The 21030-nt window shown below is 36.3% G+C and overlaps 1 protein-coding gene across 6 annotated transcripts in view; it reads left to right on the top strand.

The window, feature by feature from the left end:
- DENND1B (DENN domain containing 1B) overlaps window positions 1-21030 on the top strand; it is a 141299-nt gene that overhangs the window by 74591 nt on the left and 45678 nt on the right. For all 6 annotated transcript variants that reach the window (XM_085511129.1, XM_015869353.3, XM_015869351.3 and 3 more), the window contains 3 exons: window positions 7634-7734; window positions 13494-13539; window positions 15015-15116. In XM_085511129.1, the coding sequence (XP_085367255.1) occupies window positions 7634-7734; window positions 13494-13539; window positions 15015-15116 (249 nt within the window). The remainder of the gene's footprint in view (window positions 1-7633; window positions 7735-13493; window positions 13540-15014; window positions 15117-21030) is intronic.

Genomic DNA, 21030 nt, shown 5'->3' on the forward strand with positions numbered 1-21030 from the left:
GGAGTGCAGCTGAGGTTCAATCAGGATGTGTGCCCAGAGTGTGCTGCTAGCAGTGGAGTTATGGGAGCAGGGAAAGGAGATGTCAGCATGGCGTCGAATAGAGGCTAGGATCTGTAGCAAGACTTGAGAACTGGAAAACTTTCTCAAACTGGAAGTTCAAAAAATCTGCAGATTGCAATTACTTATCACCTTGTGTGAAATGTGTGGCACTGTATTATTGGTTTTCTTTTGAACACAAATTTGGTGGCAAGAAAGCATTTTGTCATACAGATTGATCTATGCGTTCATTTCAAAATAAATTTTTCACTTAGCACTTCCAGAACAAAGAAATCCAGGATTCGGGCAAGGGTTGCTTTTTCTCTCCCTTCATGTAAACTTTGGCAATTCAGTAAATTCTGCCACTCAAAATCTCATGTACAGCAGTGGGTTGGGCTGCATGAAAATAAGAAATGAAGAGGTCCGTATGTTGCTATGGATGACCAGCAGTGTCTCATGTGGGAAGAGGAAGCATGATGTTGAGTTACAGAAAAGCATGTGAATGTACTGCTGGCTCTCTGTTCTGCTATGCCATTATGGCAAGATTTCTTCTTTTTCACTTACTACTGCCTTATCGTTTTTTTTCTGATATTCACCAATGGTGAGATGAATTATAACATAGTAAGTGGTTATCTCTAGTCTTGCAGTAAATAAGTTGTCTGTCATTTATTCACAAGGAAGCTGTTCCCTGCTGCTGCTTAATTAGTGTATGGCAGAAGAACATACCATGGAGTTACTCTGGGGGAGGAGATGTTAATAAAAACTATTTTCCTTGAAACTTTCAGAAGCAAGGAACGTTTGCAAAACTCCTTTATTGTATGAGAAGGAAGCTCTTCCTCCCTGGGAAGAGTCATAAAATTAGATGAGGGAAAAGAGCAGGAGTTATGAGATAGTCAGAAAAAGGACATAGAGATGTATAGGTACATGTTCTTCTATTTGTGTATTCTTTTTTTGAGAGAGGAAGAGGTAAAGCAATTAGGAAATGAATGTGAAAATGAGAATAAACAAGTTATTAAGAATATACGTAGATGTGAAAAAATGAGGAAGCTGAAATTAACGTGGTGAAAAGAATAATTAGTTTGTTACAGAGAAAATGAGTATCAGTAGGAGGAGCATCAGTTAACCTAATCTGTAATAATCTCTAATGTGGTAGGTATCAAAGTTGGTTTGACCTAATTTCAAGCATGTTTTTCTACATAAAACACAAAAAGGCTTTGTCAGAATGGTGAAATGGAGTAACTGAATAGTTATGTGACTTTTCCTATGCAGACCACACCTACTTGGGTATATATGTACCTCAGATTATCCATAAAAGTGCATGCAGGTTCTTAATGGAAGCACAGTATGCCTGTAATATTCCTCACCAAATCCTCACCTGTCTACTACCACTTCAATTTTATTTTCTGCTCAGCTTTCATTATTAAGAAACATGTCATTCTTGAAGCCATAGGCAAGAAACAAACCATGTCTTTTCCTTTCCAAGCTAATCCGAAGGAATGATGCCATAATGCTGCTTTGTGAATCGAGAATTACAAGGAAAGAATGAAGTTGATTGTAAATGAAGTGCTGTCAGATTCATGAACTACACTCTTCTCTTCCCTTCCCTTTCCCTTCTCCAGAATAAGGATAAAAGGAATTGAATGACACTGAGACAAGACAAGAGATTAGCTTTTAATATTACTCTCTTTTCCATATTTCATTTTCACAATGGATGAAGTGAAATGTTTCATTTGTGGACTATATTTCCCTTTTCTCTCCCTTATGTGAGGAAGAAGTGCTGGGGGCCTCATCTTGCCAACAGGAGGAAAATACACTATGGCTCACTTAAGGCCCTCCCTTTTTTCTTCTTTGAGGTTATGGGGATGGCAGATGGGAAACTACTAGCCAGGAGCTAAATTAAGGAAATGCATGAGAAGTGGCTTTGGTTATCATGGCTTGGATAGTATACTCTGGTCTCTTTTGCTGCTTAATTTTTTTTTTTTTTAATCAGTGACTTCTGTCTTCTTTCCAAAGCCAGCAGAGTAAACTAAGTGTATGATTTAGTCTGACTATATATTCTTTAAAGCTGGGGAAGGTTACATGTTCTACCATAAAATGGCCAAAGTGAAGGCTCCCTTCCCATTTTTAATCCTCAGCAGTCTTCACCTGCTCGTTCAAGAAATGGATGAGAAGAACTTGGCATTAAGTATCTGTTTCAGATTTGGGGCCTGATTTTGTTGTTGACCAAGCAAGATTTAGATATGGATGTCTCCTGTGCCAAAGCTGATGAGCTAATAATTTTAATAATGTAGAGGAGATGCTTCCTTTCACTTGATGGAGGCTTCTCCTTCAGGAAGAGGCCATTGCTTTTACAGTGATTCTGATGTGCAGGAGTTCTGGGGTAAGTGCACTAAGAGTTAGTCCAGGTTGATGGCAGCTACTGAATAGAAATGGTGACCCTCTACAACTTATTGCTGTAGGCATTACTAAAGTAGATGAGTTAACAGAATCTTCGGCATCTTTCAACATATGTGTGGTCAAGGCAGTGGGAGGGAAACGGTTCTTTAGCCCAGTGGTACTGCGAGGGAGGAGGGAGAGAGCACTCCAGTAGACATTTCTGGACATGGTGTTGACAGAGATTGACAGCGTTTGAAGGCTTTTCAGGAAATGGCTTTTTTCATGGCAATTCTTTAGTTACTTACTGTAGATTTTGAAAGGTTGTATGGTGTCATGGGTTAATTTTACTTAAGCGTTTTGTCTAACTTCTGTTGCCATATTTGGCTTTCAGACAAGATTCTGCTAATCATATTCTGTCTTTCTAGCTCTTACACTGCAATGTGTGTGTAAGCCTTGTCACCTGTGCTCTGCATCTCTTTCTACCTTGGGTTGTTGAAGCTGCTTTAAATAAAGGCCCTTTTTTCATAGAAAGTAAGAAGTAGATGAGAAATAATAATTTTTTATGGGATACAGAATAATTGTTTTCGTATTACTCATGAAAATTGTATAAGTAATGGGTATAAAATAAACATAATATATGAGCCTGTGGAAAATCTTTGTTCTAGATATATTGCTGTGGTTTTAACAAAAAAAAAAAAAAGCCTACTCAATTTAAAATCCACAGGTCATTGATAAATTGAATATTGGAGTAGCAGATATGCACGTTAGAATTGTTACAGGTGCATGGGAGGGAAGGTGTAGCTGCCCAGGAGCGGGTAAACCTGCTTTGAAAAAGGCCTTGAACTAAAGCTGTTCAGACTAGACTGTTCCTGTTCAGCACTGTGTAAATTTTGAGCAGTCTTTCCTGAGTGGCAGCTCGGTGCTGTGAGGTAGAAGGGAGTTCCTTGGTCTCTCTGGGATTTGTGTATCATCTCAGCCTTGTTGGAAGTTTGTATTCATCAATTTACTGTCACCCAATGATGAATTTTGCTTACAAACTTTGTGATACATTTTTCCACTGTTTGGAGAAATTCTATTATCTGCTCACACACAGTTATGACTTTTTTTAATGAGGAGAAAATGATTGTGCTGGAATTGCTACAGAACTTTAGCAAAAACCCTTCTTGCTTTCCTCATCATGTGGTGAAAGTTGAGGTGGTAACTCGTACCACAGTTATCAGAAGAGACTGGGAACAAGCTGAAATTCTCAGTTATACTCTAACATTAATAAATTCATTAACTGATAGAATGGGACACAAATTTTTTTTCTTGTCCTCTCAAAACGCACAATTCAAAACTAAATTATTATAGACTCAAGTTGTTTATGTGATTATTTATTTTTTTTTAAACCCATTTGCTTTAACTCAATATTAGATTAAATAAAAGTTTTAATCTGGAAGAAATTGTTTGAAATAAAGAGAAATGTTCTAAAAAAGTAACAATTTCTGGAGATGTACTGAAAGTTCAGTTCAATATTGACACGTAGGGTTCAAAAGATGCAATCTTTATTTAAAAATTGTCAGTCCATTTTGCAGGGAGCTGTGATACAATGCCAGTAACTTTCTCCACTGCAGTGGACTGTAATGTCTATCCCAATGTCATTTGCTGCTTCAAACCACATGGTAAGCTATCAAAGTGCAATACGTAATCCCTGCAGAAACTTCCTGCTTCCTTTAAAAAAAATTAAGGATGTTTACCATATTGCACAGTTGAGCACTGATTTGTTTGTGTGCGTGTGTAAAAATACAGCCAATTTTCTGTAAGTCTTACTATGAAAGCAATCTGAGTTCCCTGCTGATGTAATCTGCAGTAGTCACAGGTAAAGTAGGAAAGGTTTTGCAAAGTTTTGAAGAAAACCTCATGATTAAGGGGTAATAACTGCCTATTCTGAATTGGAGACTTCTACAAACTATGCCGTTTCTCTAAATGATTTATTTAAAAGTGGATTGTGAACAAACAGGTTCCATGCAAGTACCTTTTTCAATAAACAATACAAAGGACTGTTTTCTGCAAAAGATCTCACCTGTTGCACTGTTTCCACTCAGTCAAGCAGCAGAGGCTGGTTTCTCCACTTGGAGCTCTGTGTCTTCCCCTCTCTTCCACCAGCTTCCCACAGGTACCCATTCCTGCTTTTACTGGCTTTTCTCCCAAGCATAGCTGCCATCAGATGTTCTCTCCTCATATCGCGTGATGTCTTGGTCATCTCCAGGCTCTCATAGAAGAAGCTGGGTTCTGCATGCTCTCTGTGTATTCACTTGAACTGGTTACTTTGGACTTGCAGCATTATTATGAGATGTACAGTGTTCTGTATCTCCATCTCTTTGTATGTGATAGTGTGATAGTTAAAAAGGTATGTTATTTAAATAGCTAGTGCCTTTCAGTGTTGAAACGCTTAAAAAGAAAATTTGCCAGAAAGCGTGTTTTGATATGAAATCCATAATTATTGTATCAGTATTTGCTTGAAGACAGAGTTGGCACAGTATTAAAAATGTCACGCGGTTTGAAGAGTAGCAGACTCCCATAGCTGCTTGTGTTGCAGGCTGCGTACAGCAGGAAACCGAAACGTATTCCTGCCATGTTAAAATATGTGGAAATATACTGCATTAGAGTAAATAGAAATTTAGAAATGAGACATTAGATTGAAAGTTATTGAAAATAAGGGTGAGAGCCAATAGAGCAAAATGTGGATGCATAAGTAATCTTTACTGTTCCCGCTAGAAGTGCTCTTCTTTTTTTATGTTAAATGTCAGTCTGAGTGCTACACAGAAATATAGATTCTGAAACAAAAGTTAATAAAACTACTGTTTTTAATGGAATTGCCCCCTTTTTCTGCTAAAGTAAGTGCTGAAATGCAACACAGATATACTTAAGACAGAAAAATCTCTATTCAAATTGTGTCATCACGTTAATTCTTAATTTTAGAATAATTATTAAGAGGAGGAGGGTCACCCATGTGACTGTATGCTCAGCTTAATTCAGTCTGTGATTTGAGTTACATGCTGATTTCTGTATAGGCAATTGTGATTTGAAATGTCTATTCTGTAAAGACTATTATGTGGGCATTATGATTACTTGGAGTGAATATGGAATTATTAAAGGACCTAAACTCATAATATTGGGCTTGATTTGCACTGTTAGTAGTAGCAACTAAACATTGGCGGGAACAAAATTGAAAATAAAGCTCTTAAATCCTACCACGTAGAAGAGTGGTAAGTGTTCATTAATTTCATCCCTCAAATCAATTAATTCTTAGTTGCCAAACTCTAATTATTAAAACAGCCTTTTTGGTAAGTCTGAACTGAGAGTAATTGCAGCTGTTTGCCGTGAAGCTAGGAAACGAAATGTTAATATGAACTGACCAGTTTAAGTAGGGGATGATGATATCCTTGGCTTCCTGCAGCAGAGCTGTCAGGTGCGGGCCGCGTGCCGGTCAATGGTGACATCCCGCGTGTCAGCGAGCAGCCTCCCGTCGCCTTAACCCGCAGCTCACACCGCGCTGAAGCTCCAACTGTCGAGCTCTCCGGTCCCTTGGTACTGCTGCAGCTTCCAGCTCTCCTGACTGGCTCATGTTTCATTCTTTGGCAATTTGCCCTAATGATATCCCTTAGGAGCTTTCAGACCCTCTTCTTTTCCATATTTAATCGTGTTATATTAATCTGAGTGCTGAGCAAACTGTGCTGCACAAATTGTAATTGTCCCTGATTTCTGCTGCTGTGCTATTGTAATGATTTTTTTTTCTTCTTTTTAGTGTAAAAATATACATTAAAAATTACTGCGTAATTTTTATTTACAGGAGTAACTATCCAAGCCAGCCTGGGTGTGAGAGCTTTAACTGCTGTTCTGTTTCACCAACAGGGGCTTTTTTTCCTGTAAAATCCATAATTTTTTAGCACTTGCTACATGGGCAGGATTTACATTTTATTTTTAGCTCTTCATTTTGTTACTGTAAAAGCACGCGTCTAAAAAAGGGCAGTAATAATCAAGTTAACCTCAGACAGTAATTTTGTTGTGATATAAAACATTAGGACAGCCTTGTCTTCTTCCATAAGCTTTGAGTCTTCCGTGTGGGGCATTCCCTTTGTGTGTGCTTCCATGCTCAGCCTTCATTAGGCGATGCTGGTAAGTAAAGCAGAAAAGCAGAAGGACAATATAGCATCAATTACAGAAAGTGCTCTCTGGGTGTAACCTGCCAAACCCATAAGAGATTGTGTTAAATCTCACGCTTGAGTTTCTTAATTTTTGTTTTTGTTTTCAAGCAGTTTTTATTCCAATTGATCTCAAGTGAGGCTGTATTTATACACATTAATATACACGTAAATTTATATATATAATTTTTTGTCAGGTTTGTAGTGTTTTATATGGTGGTTATTGGCTGCCTCATTTTGAACATGTTCTTGATATTTTCTCATTCTGTGGATACTTAGTAACGTAAATAAAACGGACTGATTCCCTAATAGTAATGCAGTATTTGAATTCATGATGTACTGCACATTATTTTGTTTGCTCAAGAAGTGAATAAGACGTAGCTCCTTATCAATTCCACAGTGATGCTTTGTTTGAAAATTAACCAGAAAATAAGCAAAAAATAAACTGAAAGTGCACAGAAACCAACAGAAACCAGATATGTCTATGTGACCATTTTGAATGGAAGCAGATTGTAACTCCTTTCTTGGCCAAGGAGTTCTTCATCTTCTGGTGATGCTGGCTGCCAGACTTGTAGTTTCTGTTTTAGGGACTGGGAGAGAGAAGCAGGAGGTTTTGAAAGTTGTAACTCAGTTGCAATACTGTCACAGGGAACATTCACTATAGAGTGAATTTATTTTTGCAAATGTAATTTGGAAATAGAGTGACAGATTTAGAACTGGATTTTAGAATTGGGCTGTGTGTGTGACTATACCTGCAACTGTTGACCATGACAAGCATCAACAACTGCGTGCTGATCTTGTTCAGATGAGCTGAGGAGGGCTGACTTGGAATTTGAGTCATCAGTCCAACTTCTTGTGAATGCTGTGCATATGTTAGATTTATGTGTAGATATAGTTAAGTAATTAAAAATACTATCATACATGGCTTGAGGAGGTGAAGTTTCTTCCAAACATAAACATTTATTTTAAAATGTTGTTTATTTTTCATCTTTGTTTTCGTTGCTAATTCTATGTATATGACTTTTCTTTTTTTTTAGTTAACTGCTTGTGTTCATGCATCAGCTGCGTTATTGTATCCCATGTATTGGCAGCACATTTACATCCCAGTGCTTCCTCCGCATCTCCTGGACTACTGCTGGTAAGGTAGCACCAGTTGTCTGTGCTTCTGAGATTCTTGCCTGTCTTATAATTCCAAGTAACTCATGAAAACAAGATCTACTTGCATGACTAAATGCACAGGGTCTTATTCATGTAAGCACTTCAGTCGGTGCTCAATAATGTCTTGAACAGAGATATTTCATCATGTCTTTACGTGGTTTTATAATTACTGTCCTGATTACAGTCAGCAGAGCATCTAAGAATCATGCTTATAATAACAGTTCATGTCTCATTGGTAGAGTTTTAATGTTCAATTAGTTGAATGCAACAGTTTTATGGTTTTCATTTATTTAATGTTTACGTTAACTTCAGGTAGATGATTCTGATTGCAGCACTTGAAAAACACTGGCTGATCTTTCTGGAATTAAGCATTAGTGTTTTTAAGCATCAGTGTTTTTCTTAGGTCTGAGGAATGATTCCGTGTCTGTGCTTTAGCATCAACCAGGTTCAGGATCGTGTCCAACACACGGCCAAATTTGCTTAAATCTCTGTATTATATGTAAAACAAATTAATTGTAGGAACTGATAACAAATACTACTTCTGATGTTTTTCTGTCTACATAGCTGACTTCACGTGTTTGTTAAATTTTTTTTTAACGTTTGACTTCTGATTTGAGTGACTTCTGATCCTTCAAGGGATGATGTTTCCTTTGTGAAGGTCATTCATTACTCATTATACCAGGCTAATCTGAGGTAATTTTCAATTCCAGATACTTGAATTTTAAGATTTCAGGCTAAGAAAATATTTACTTCTGTTGGCAGTAGTGCCAAATGTTACCAAATGAGCTTTCTTAGGGAACTAATACAAGAGTATCTGGAGGCTTTCACTTCAAATTGATGCTAGGAATCTGTGGTGAATAAACGAACCATTTAAAGCTATTTTAGAGATCAAAATGTATTATATACAATACCCAAGTCCAAGTCAGATGTGTACCAGCCTGGTTCTAGCATTTTGTTAACAGTTTTTCTTCGCAGAAATAAATTATGTTTATGTGCTTGTAGGGCTGCTTTTTTTTCTTATCAGGAACCTGTTGATGTTTGATTGAACTCCCACCCACTCCAACTAACTTCTTGTTTTGAAAGAAATTCTCATTAAATTTCCTTCAGTCTTTGATATTTTTTCCTCAAGTTTTCAATATCTGCCCATGGTATAACTTTGCCTGGGATGATTCCTGTACTTCATCTGTATATTATTTTTTGTTTTTAAAAACACCCCCTTCATGCTTTGCTTTCAACAGTAGCTAAGCCTTTCATCTTTAATGATAGTTTTCTTCTGGAGAAGCTCAGTCCCATTTTTTCCCTCCTAGCTTTGATAAAATGCACCAAGATGGGGATATAGCTTGGATGTATTTGTTTAGTTTTTGTATTACTTGAACTTACTTGCCAGAAGCTTTTCATATTCTTCAGTCTCATCCATAAATGCTGTTCTCAGAAGGCAGATCAACACCCCTATTTAAGTTGTACCCTGCCGAGTGCATCCTGAATGCTAGAAGACTTTTTATTTGCCCTCCCGAGCACAGAAGATGTTTTCAGAAATAATAATGTTAGATGCTGTATACAGCTGCTTGTGATGATGATAATACTTGAGATTCCAGGTCGTTATGGTGTGACCTGAGAATGTTTTTACTCATTAAAAAGAAGCATGGAGTTTCTTAAACTTGTAAAACTCATTTATATCTTCTTTTCTCTTTTACTGCGTGACAATAGAATGGAGGAAAAAAGTTTCCTTTTCTTTATATTGATTAAATGGAAACATAAACTTCACAGAAGGAAATGCACAGTTGATGAATTTACTACAGCAGCAGTAACTCAGACTTTTATTAGATTGTCATGTATTTATGATTCTCTGATCAAGTTTGGTTTGAATGTTTTTGTTTTTTTTTTCAGAGGTAGTTTGGAACAGTGTAATAAAAGCATAAAATACTTACCTTTCTTCTTACTTCCGTGTCTAACAGTGAATAAATGTTTTCCTGTTAGCTTTATCGTATGCAAGGTTAGAAAAACTTGATGAATTTATGGAGTCAAAGTATTTCTTAGACCAGACCTAGTGTGTGGTTCAAGAAGATCAATTAAAAGTGAATTAAATAATTTCCTAAATGTTTGGGGTTTTTTTGTTTTTTTTTTGGTATATTTTCATTTTGATATCATGGACAGAATAATTGCTATTATGAAAACACTTATTTTCCTCTTAAACATAATGCATTTTCCTGCTTTAAAAACTATTTTGTTTAACTTTCTCTTTGAGATGTCTCCCACTAACTCAATTTCTTAGCAGTATTCTGGAATGATAGTAAAATAAACAAAGCAGAGGATTATCTCTTTGATAATGTTGGCTATTTGAAGGGAGTATGAATGTGTTTAAACAAAGATAAAATACATGTAAATTTACTGCTCTAAGTACAGGACCTGATCCTGCATCGTGCTTTGCACATTAATCATCCAACATGTTTGTGAGAAATCCACCTTTTTGTTTGTGATGAGTTGAACTATACATTTTTGAAATTTCCTGAAGATAAATGATATAATTCTATAGGGGTTAGAATTTAGAAAATTGAACTGCTTGGCTGGTGGGTTTTGTGGGTGTGAGAAAAGCAAAGTGCATTGATGAGTTAAATCTGCACTTAAATTCACCCACTTTGTAATCAAAAAACCTCTTTGGTTCTATCAAGCAATTTCAAGTGAAGACAAGCTTTAAATGTACTGACAGTCCACCAGTGTGGAGTGTTGTGCAATCCAGGCTGGTTATGAATATGTTTGGAATCCCGTGTGGGAGCAGTACTGTCTATTGACTTGATTTTTCTTTCCCCATTTAACATATGTTGGCCTTAAATTCTACTGACATCTCCAATGTGAGAATTGGAACAATCATATGAAAAAAAGGAGACATCAGTTCCTTTTTCTAAAGAACAACAAAGTACTAGACAATCAGATCCAGAGGAGGGCTGCAAATATGCTCAGGTGGCTAGAGCACCTCTCCCATGAAGACAGGGTGAAGGTGAAGGAGCTGGGCTTGTTCAGTCTGGAAATGAGAAGGCTGCACGGAGATCTCATTATAGCCTTCTGGTGTTTAAAGGGAAACTTATAAGCAGGAGGGAAATCAATTTTTAATAAGGGTAGACAGTGATAGGACAAGAGGGAATGGTTTTAAACTGTGGGAGAGAAGATGGTGATGAGATGTCGGGGGAAGTTTTTCACTGAGAGGGTGGTGAGGTGCTGGAGCAGGCTGCCCAGTGAGGTTTTGGGTACTCCATCACTGGAGGTGTTTAACGCCAGGTTGGATGGGCAGCATGGTCTAGTATTGACCTGGTGGCTGGCAACTCTGCCTCTGGCAGGGGCTCTGGAACGTGATCCCTGAGATCCCTTCCAACTCAGGCCATTGTATGATATGGTTGCATGTTAGGGTCTGGCTTTCAGGAAAGCTTTCAGAGGAATTAAGTTTGATCGTTCTTATAGTAGTTATATTTGAATAAAATCAATTTGTGTAAAGGGTAAAGCACATTTTATCGAATTTGTGTGATTTCTTGGCAAACTAAGTTGCTGCTATAAGAGTGTATGACAGTTTAGTCTGTAGATGATAAAGCATCTGTTCTACTGATGCTGTGTTCAGCACATAATGCAATTAGAAAATTCAAGTTAGGATTGTAGCGTGTCTTCTTAAGAGATTTGATCTCTCCTGAATTGGGATATATTCATGCCTCTTTTCCTGAGAATAGGGCAGTTATTTTCCCATTAACATGCATGTTTGGTGTAACATAATAATTATTTTAGGAAATGATGCTGTAGATTAATAACATTTTTTGTAATAACTTGCATAAGTAGGTGAAAAACTGTATAGCAGCTCCCAGTACTACCACAATAAGCAACTTTGTGTACATGTTGCAAAACTGGTTTTAGGGCTTCAGTGTCCAGCAGTGATGAAACTAATTCTTTGCTGAAAATCAAGTTGACTTCTCATACCTGCTTTTTTTTATTTCCTGCATTTTCAATGTATGTTTATCTAATTAGCTTTGTTCTGTTAGCTTTGAAATTGGAATGACGTAGCTGTTGCTTTGTTCTGTACGCTACCCTTTCTAATGACAGATTTATTAATGGAGCAAATCATCAGCTACTACAAGTCAGTACAGGCCTAGTGAAGCTGCTGGAAAACTGTGCTTGAAATACATAGGTGATATAGCACTTCTTTTCATTGTAGTTTCTCCGGTTTGTGTCACTTGTAACACTGAGGTGCTCTGATGTGATGAACCCGAGGAGGATCTGTTTTGCTCAGCATTCAGCAGAAGAATCTGCACTTACGCGCCAACCACAGTCACTCGCATTTGTTCACTCAAATATATTGCCTAGTGTCAGACACTCTTGAAATTATAGTGTCTTCAAGCTGTCTAATTCCTTGCTACATATGAATGTATGTGCATCTGCTGTACAGGCACATTCTTGGAGAGAGACCCATTTGTGTTTTCATGTAATTTATCTTTAGTCTGGGAGGCATAAGACCCTAGCCTGGCTGAAATGGTCACAGATTTTCAGTATTGGGCTAAGAATAAGATACTGTGGAAGTCTTCATTTCCCTTTTTGGAAGGGAAGTCCTCAAGGCATAGAGCAGTCTCTCCAAACATTTGATTTTTGATAGTGTAGACATATTTTAAACTTGTTTTCATCAGTCAGTTACTTGTTACTTTTTTTTTGTTCTGTTTTCTTTTGTTTCACTCAACATTCCTAATGAGAACAATTGGATAATCCATAGAGTGCCCAGATTTTTCTACAATATCTGTGGCTGTAGCCACCTGCATTTGCTCCTCTTACAGAGTTGGGCCTGCACTGCCGAGGTCACGGGAAGTGGCCCAGGGAAGCCCCTCCTGGTCCTCAGCAAGTGGGTCCCTGAGTAGTCTGTGCCTCATTAAGCTCAGCTGGGTGATCAGATTAATGCACTGTTCATATCAGAGGTCTCGCCTTCATTTATTTTTTGTCCTTATTTTTTATTTTTCTCTCTGCTCTCTTAGAATTTCATTTCCCACAGAGTTCCTTGAACAGGTCTATCTATTGCTCGCTTCTCTGGAGAGAATATTTTTAGTAAATTCACAGCATAAAAAAGCACAATGATGATTTTTGTTGGTGTTTTTTCCTTTAACACTGGATAGTAAATGTATTATCAGATTAATGGCAGGAAGCAAACATTATCGAAAACTATGAAAATGGATCTGACCAGTTTACTTTATTGCTTTCATATTGCAGGAGGTCTTGTTGCAGAGGCTCTGTGGAGAATGATTCCTTGTCTCATGCAAATTGGAAATGATAAGCTTGCTATCTTGGGTCATATAAGATGTTACATGAGTTATTATATGAGCACTGCTCACTGACACCATATTCTTTAGAATGGCATTTGAAAATTGTTGTGCTTTTGGAGATGGACAATTTTTTCACTAGGATAGAATTGCTTTTACTATAGTGGCCATACAGTAGTCATTGAAGTTATATATGCCGGATGTTAGGAAGCCTTACGCATCATTTCATTTGTAATTCCTCAGTTAGGACCAGTGTCCTTTATTTTGTGGTCATCTGTGCTTCATTGTAATAATGATAATAATTCCTCTCAGCTAGTAAAAAATTCAAGAGTATACGCTTAATACAGGCTTACACAGTGAATGTTACCTGGAGGCCAAATAAGCTAACAATTTAAATGTTTTAATCCACAAATGCTGCTGTAGCTAAAAGATAATTGGATTTTGTCTTTTTTTTCTTCAGTGCACCTATGCCTTATCTAATTGGTGTCCACTTAAGCTTAATAGAGGTAAGTTTCTTATACCCTTCTCAATAGTGATAAGTATGACATGTGTGTACCATAAATAATTTCAATGGAAATGCTTCAGGAAATGTCCCCAATTATTAGCTCAGAATTACAGACATTAAGCTTCAGTGTTTTAAGAAGTTGAAATTGTCCCTATTTGGAATGATGCTTTTGAAATGCTGTCTTGAAAAATGCAAGCTCTACATCATGATTTGTTTCTGTATTAACATCTCAATGATACTATTTTTTTATGCTTTTATTAGAAGTTCAACAGCATTTCAGATCTTTCCAGTAATAGTAATTAAATTTATTTCTGGGTCATCATCAAGTAAAAGTCAGCATCCCTCTGATTTAGCAGCTGACTTCCATTCTTCTCCCACTATAAATAGGAGTCCAGCATTCATCTAATAAAATTTATAACTTTTATTTTACAAAACAGAAAATTTTGTCAAAAACCAAAAGCCTTTTCAGACTTAACCATATAACAAAACAGCGGATCTCACATGAGTGATAAGTAGTAGCTGAGTCATAGAAAAAAACAAATTGTTTTGTCTCCTCCTATTCCTGTTTGATGACATAGGTAGGTCTGTCTATGTGTGTAACATGAATATCATGCAGTATAGGTAATTGATCTAGGAACTGTTTTATTCTTCTACTAGTGCAGTTTCTGAGGAAGAATTCACATTTGCTAAACCAATGAGTTCTCTTCCTGTCTGAACTTCTGGCACTTTTATGTTTCCTAATTGTAGGCAAAATATTCTTTTCTCATTGACCAAGCTCCTATAATCTATGTGCACTGATTGTAATGTCCTGACTAGGATTTTTATTTAGTCAGAAAACGACAAAACAAATAGTCTCTGTAAAGGAAATCACTGAAATCCTGATACTATTTTCTGACCCATAATATTGCATATTATTGTAGGACCATACATGAAGAATTTTATATGCGTTTTAAAAACCTGCTCTCTTAAAGGAATAAATTGTTTAATTCATAACTGTTAATCAAGTCCAGTGACAAAAGAATATATTTTGAGATACTAGTAGACATCACATGATCACATGCCTGGGACTTAAATCTGAAAATAATTACTTTGCTCTATTTTCTTCCGGTTATATGATTGATATCCCATCTAATTTTCACAAATATGAAAGAATGAAATGTTTTTAAAAGGTGTGAGTGTGGTATATATATATAATATTATGCTTAACTGTTTTAAATAATTTTGTTTTCAGGAATTAATTTATTGAATGCTCTTATATTTCAGAGGTTATTATAACGATAGTGTACGACAAGAATGAAGTATTCTGTTAATCTTTGGCTCCTGTGTCTAATTCACAGATCCTACATGTCAAAGGTCAACCTTGTCTTTGCCAGTATTATTTTTTGTAAAATCATAATTTCTAATACTAATAGTAAAAATGCACTTAAAGGAGGATGCCATAGTAAAATTTTTTTTGCTATTTTTTTCTCTTTTCAGAGAGTGAAAAATAGATCACTGGAAGATGTGGTTTTGCTAAATGTTGACACAAACAATCTAGAAAACCCTTTTAATGACCTGAACAACCTACCCGGTGAAGTGGTGAGTCTTACAGATGTTTCTTGGGGTTTCTCTTTTATAGAGCTGCTATTTTTGCATGGTTTTGCTAACTGCTGTAAAAGAAATAAGGGGGTAAAAAGCAGCAAATGTAGTCCCCTATATTTGATATTTTACATTTCTGACAGTTGAGGGGATGTTGAATGGAAAATCATATTTCTTATTGTAAAAGTAGGATCATAATTATAAAGCTAGCTGCATTCATTAGGCATAGCTGCTCTAAACGCGAGAGTCTCTTCATCTCATCTTAATCATTATATTACAAAGTAGGCATTTCTGTCTGCCTAGTGGCATGTCTTGCAAAAGAACGAGAGAGTTTTTGAAGGCAAAAAGAAGAAGGGGGCCAATTATCGGCTTCTCCTTCCCTGCCACCTGCCAGCGTTTTCCTTTTAATTAATGATCTGATGGCACTGGTCAATATAATAAGAAATGCTCGTACAGTTGGGGTCAGAAAATTCAGGCTTTGATCTTCTTCAACTTTCTGAAACATTTATTTGTTTTCTCTAAATTATTTCAGTTTTTTTTTTAATCTCTTCTATCCTGCTGAGGGCTGCACGAATGAAAACCTATACTGTTTGTCATTTGCTTTGGCAGAGCAAAGACTGCTTACTTAGAATTCTATTTGTAAATTAAACTGCAAACCCAGTTTGTCATAAAAGACATCTGATCCTTTTGAAATGACGAAAACTGTCTTTTGTCTGTAAAGGATGATAAATTAAGTGCCAGTTCTTTCTGGACTTTGATCTTGCAGAGGGTCTCCCCCTCCTTTTTTTTCCTATTGCCTATAGGGGAACATGTTCTGTATAACATTTTATATAGTCACGAAATTCACTTACCTTGTGTTCCCCAGCAGAGCTCTGAAAAAAAATTATTTTGAATTCACTGTTTTGATTATTTACTTATAGATGCACAAACTGTTGTCAGCACAAAGAATTTTATATCAAAATTTGAAATCAAAGGGCTACGTTTTCTGAAATTGTAAATCACAAAAACAAACTGTCGTAATCAAAGAAAGGAGCTGATGTGACTTGCTATTTTTGTCACTACATACTTTGTTTTTGCTGATAACTTGTATGTATTTGAAACAATAGAAATCAAACTCTTGATGATTACATTAATTTTATTAAGTCCCCTTTGATTATAATAGCACTTAAACCTAGACTTTTTGTAGCACGTCTGGTCAGTCTTCCTCTTGATTCAGAATCAACTGCAGTTCAGTGATGTATAAGAAACTGATTATAAAAAAACATTCAATGTACTGTAATTCATGAGAGTATAACAAGTGAAGTAAAAAAATGAATCTTTTTCCATTGTGTTGGTAATTTTACTTGACCTTGTATTCAGTGTAAAAGGTTGAGGTTATAATGTCATGGAGGTACATCCCTCTTGTCAAATAATAGCTAGATGTAGAATTGAGAATTAGGCAACATCATTGGTCACAGAGTAGCTGGATGTCCTCTGGACCAGTGGAAATGAAACTGCAATGAATGTAAGCTCTTGTGTATTTTACAGATGCATACCAAAGTGGTCTCTAAATGAATATGCTAGTGTGAAAAGAAGTAGAAGTTACAGTTCTTTGTAATTTTAAGAGTATATTCTCCCTCAGGATATACATACATATGTTACTATTGCTAGTGAATTTTATCTAATGTGCAGACTTCACTAAAGTCTATTCTTCACTGAAGAAAACTGGAAAAAAAACACAACAAGAAAACAACAGCACTGTTTTATGCAAAATATACTCGCAGAAGTTATTTTAGGATTTTATAATGAATCTTCTGAATAATTTAATCTCCTTCTATACTTTAATATATAAAACAATTTAATGAAAAATTAATGGAAAGCAAAAATTATAGTTAGAAAATCTGCAAACAAAAGACAGAGTCCAGGCTTTGGCACAAAAAATGGCAGAATGCTTATCCTTCTGTATTCATCAGGGACAGTTCAACTGCTAACATCTGGGTTAAAATAGTAAGAAGTAGGACTGCAGAGCCAAAGTGACATGTTAGGCTTGAAACATGAGAGCAAATGTCAGATGCTTACGTACGTGAAATATTTTGGCCTATATAAATAAGACTCATAAGCTTATGTACAAAGGTGGTAAAACTTCTGATGAAAAAATATGATAAGAAGGGGTACCACTGAAGGGTGTTAAAATAGGATGAAGAACTGGAAATATAAAAGAAACTCTAGTCTACGCATGCCTTCGAAAAATTGGTTCCAGATAGATTAACAGCCTAACAAAAGGAACATAATATTCTCAAAGATTTTTCTAAAACTGTTTCTTGTCTCTGATGAAAACTGAGTATTTATTTTCTCGATCACTCTTTTTGGATGTGTCCTTCTGGCATAGGTATTTAACAGTTTACCTTAGTAAAGTGTCCCCAATCTGAGTTTTTTTAAAGATAAATTTAAGATTGAAAAATACTGCTATATGACATTATCTAATAAGCTGCATAATAAATTAACCAAGATTTAAAGGCATTTTTAAATCATTCTTTTAAGTATTTAAATTATAGTCACAGGCTGGATGACTTTCTATGCATGTGAACTCTATTATTCTGTCAGACTGACCAGTGGTCTTGACTGTGCAGAGGTCAGTGGTCACAGTTGTCCTGAATTACCAGTCCTTTTTTCATGCGGACCCTCTGCTGTGTTGCATGCTGTAATCTTCTTAATGGCTTCATTCCAATATTCACACATAATATTTTAGATTTATTGACTGTTAGAAATACTACCATGCCAGTAGCAGTTCCGCTACTCCTAAGGTATTTAAAATTGGAAAAATAAATCAGTGCAAGACTTTCAGGAATCCTTTGTTTTCTTAGAAGGGGGAAAAGACCCGCCTTTTCCTCTCTTCTGACAAGAACACTTTTTAAAAAATTTTATCATTTTGCTGTTAATTTTTCTATTATTTTTTAATTAGAAAAAGGATGAAAATAAGCTACTTCTGCAGGACTAAATTTCCTAATGCAATAATACTTTGATCGCCACTTAACAGTGTAATACCGTAAGAAAAGAAAGCTTGTATAGAAATTAATATAAACTACAGATGTGTAGCTGTTTGTAAACCTTGTGCCTGATTGTGCAATACCTGCTTGTGGTTGACTCTTGAAAAAGACGAGTCCTTTGCTCTACTTGAGCTCTTTCAGATAAACCTCGGAGTATGCAGGATAGCATATTTAGCAACAAAGGCTTACTGAAATCACTGTGGATTTCAAGCAGAGCTTTTATAAAAGTGAACTTGAGAAAACAATAGGTTTTATCTGTTTATTATATCTTCTGTGTTTGTTAAATATTGTCCATGGTAAAATCTACAGAGCTGTTGAAAGTTGCATGGGCTTTGTAGCATGTTGGGTGTATGGACTGTGATACAATACAGAATTCAGTGTTTTTTCAGCTTTGGTTTTGAGGCAAGTCGCACTATTTTAACACCGTAACTTAGGCAGTGAACATCACTGTTTAGAAGGTAGTGTTTGAGAAGGTGGCTGTAATTGACATAGAAAATTTAACAGTTGCTTTGGAAAATAATTACCGAGACTGAAAGTTATTCCTGAAAACACAGTGTTGGAAAGAAACATCTTCAGTTCTTCAGTGTTTAGTAGTGCAATGAAAAATATTTTTAAATGTCTCATATTTTATCTCTCATAATACCACTGCAGCATGCAATATTTGCAGCAGTATGAAATAGATATCTATGTTGAATCTCAAATGTGGTGCTTGAGATTCTCTTGAACCTAGATCTAATTTTAGAAGCTTGATTATCAGATAGAAAAATGCAGTTATTTTGGAAAACATTTGCATTTGAATAGAGGAAGAGTATTTTTAGTACATGCTGAAGGACTGTCTGAGATGCTGTGTGTAGATAAGTGTTGAGAAACCCTTTCCTTAACAATATTGATAAAAATAAACTCAAACTCCATTTTCTTTTAAGATTTTTGGTTGTTTGTTTCTCTTCTCCACCATCTTCTTACTGTCTTGCTACAGGAAGTGTATTTTTACAGTCACCGGATTGGATGGAACACTGAGAAATGATGTTATAGCCTGGCAAATGTCACTCACTAAAGAAATACCCCTGTATCTCTTTTCAGTGTGATAGTCATTGGGAAGTACAGAGTGTGGTTCTGCATTAGGGCACAAATCTTTCAAATACTTCCATACATGCTAAAATTTATATGCATGCTTATGCTTTTGCAGGAGGAAGGGATTGATTAATAGTTATATGAGTTTGATTCTTTTTTACGTTTTTTATGCAGTCCCGTTATTTCACTTGCATGAATATTAAAGAGATATTAGTCATGACTCGTTTCTGATCAGTTAACTGTGTTTGGAAATTAAAGGATATATGGTGACTAGTTTTAAAAAAAAAAAAAAAAAAAGGCTTCTTTTCAGCAAGCAACACAATATGTTTTGGCACTTTTTAGTTATGTCATATGTATGAGGGCAAAACCACATACCAACCTTATGACTCCCTAAACCTCCCCCAAACTATTCTATTGATTTTAAACCTTCAGAAAGCTTGGATTGCTCTTCACTCACTGGTAGTGTTTAACAGCCCAATGAAGTCACTTTCCTACAAGAAGCAGTTGCTAGGAGAAGATAAAAACAGTTTGCTTGTAGTGTAAATTAATAGTACCATTTCTGAGACAGATCATTAAGTGACTCTCAGGAAAAAAAGTCTTAACAGCATTCTAACTGTGATTTGTTTCTAGGTCTTTATTTTTAAACTTTTTAAAAGGCTATTTCTGTTTAAGTCATTGAAAGAAATGGAGAAGAAAGGTCTGGCATTCTTAATCATAGGTAAAAAGATAAAAACATATATAAGAAAAAAACCCAACAAAAACCAGTGAAGTTGCCACTGAGGCATATTTTGGCTTTGTATCAGTGCTGTGTATTTCCTTTGAAATGTTAGGAGCGATTTGTTCTGTCATTATTGCATCACCCAAAGGAGTTTTAGGTTGTAAGTGATCATGGACCTGCTGTGTACCAAACCCGTACAAGGAGTTCAAAGCACTCATTCTCATGTCTGTACGTGTGACACCGAGTGCAGTAACTGCACTGTCACTGTCTGTCTAGTTAAAGTTTGGAGCTGGGAGGATTTGCGGGCAACTACCCCAAGTGGCAGCCTGGCTTTGCTGTTTCTTGGTAGTTTGATGCTGGTGTTTGATGACTTCACCTTGCAGGAAACCTGAGCAAGCAGACTGCGAGGGTGCTTGGAGCACTTCAGCAAGGACTCCAGCTGTGCTGCTTGAGAAATCAGGCTTGGAGAAACTTTTAAAACTCCAGTATAATCATTCTGTGGCCAGAAATTGCTCCAGGATGGCAGCCTGGTATTGCATTCCTGACAGTGCATCGTTCTTGCACATTTTTGTGCTGGAGGCCTCTGCCTTCAAGCTCAGTTCATTGGAATGTTCTTAGTGTTGTTGAACTAATAATGTGCCAATGATTTTTTCTTTCAGTTGAAATACACCCATTCCTTATTCTTGATTTTGGTTAATTGTGTTCATTGTGCCCCTGCCTCCAAGAATGACACGAGGAGTGTTCAACTATTTATCCATCAGAAGGGAATGGCACTAAATGCTGATGAACACAGAAACAAGTGATCTCACACAAGTTGGAGTGACGTCTATTTTCTAACTGACTGTTTTATTTTTCCTGTTTCCATTAGTATTGCTCCACTAGAAAATTCTTTTCTGACAAAGTTAACGTCCTGCTGTTGGTGACAATATTGTGTGTTTATGTACGTATGCATAGGTAGAGCCTATGCTGAGATTAGACTTGCAGAAATGACAGTTTACAGAGTGGTTTGATTTAGTCACTGTTGAAACTGATACTAAACTGTTACAGACATGTTGCTGCAGAATTCAGGCGAAGAAGAATTTGTGCCTCTTCTGCTTGA

This window comes from Coturnix japonica, chromosome 11, assembly GCF_054131305.1.
Source record: "Coturnix japonica strain WE chromosome 11, WE-NBRP24, whole genome shotgun sequence".
Classification (NCBI taxonomy): Eukaryota; Metazoa; Chordata; class Aves; order Galliformes; family Phasianidae; genus Coturnix; species Coturnix japonica.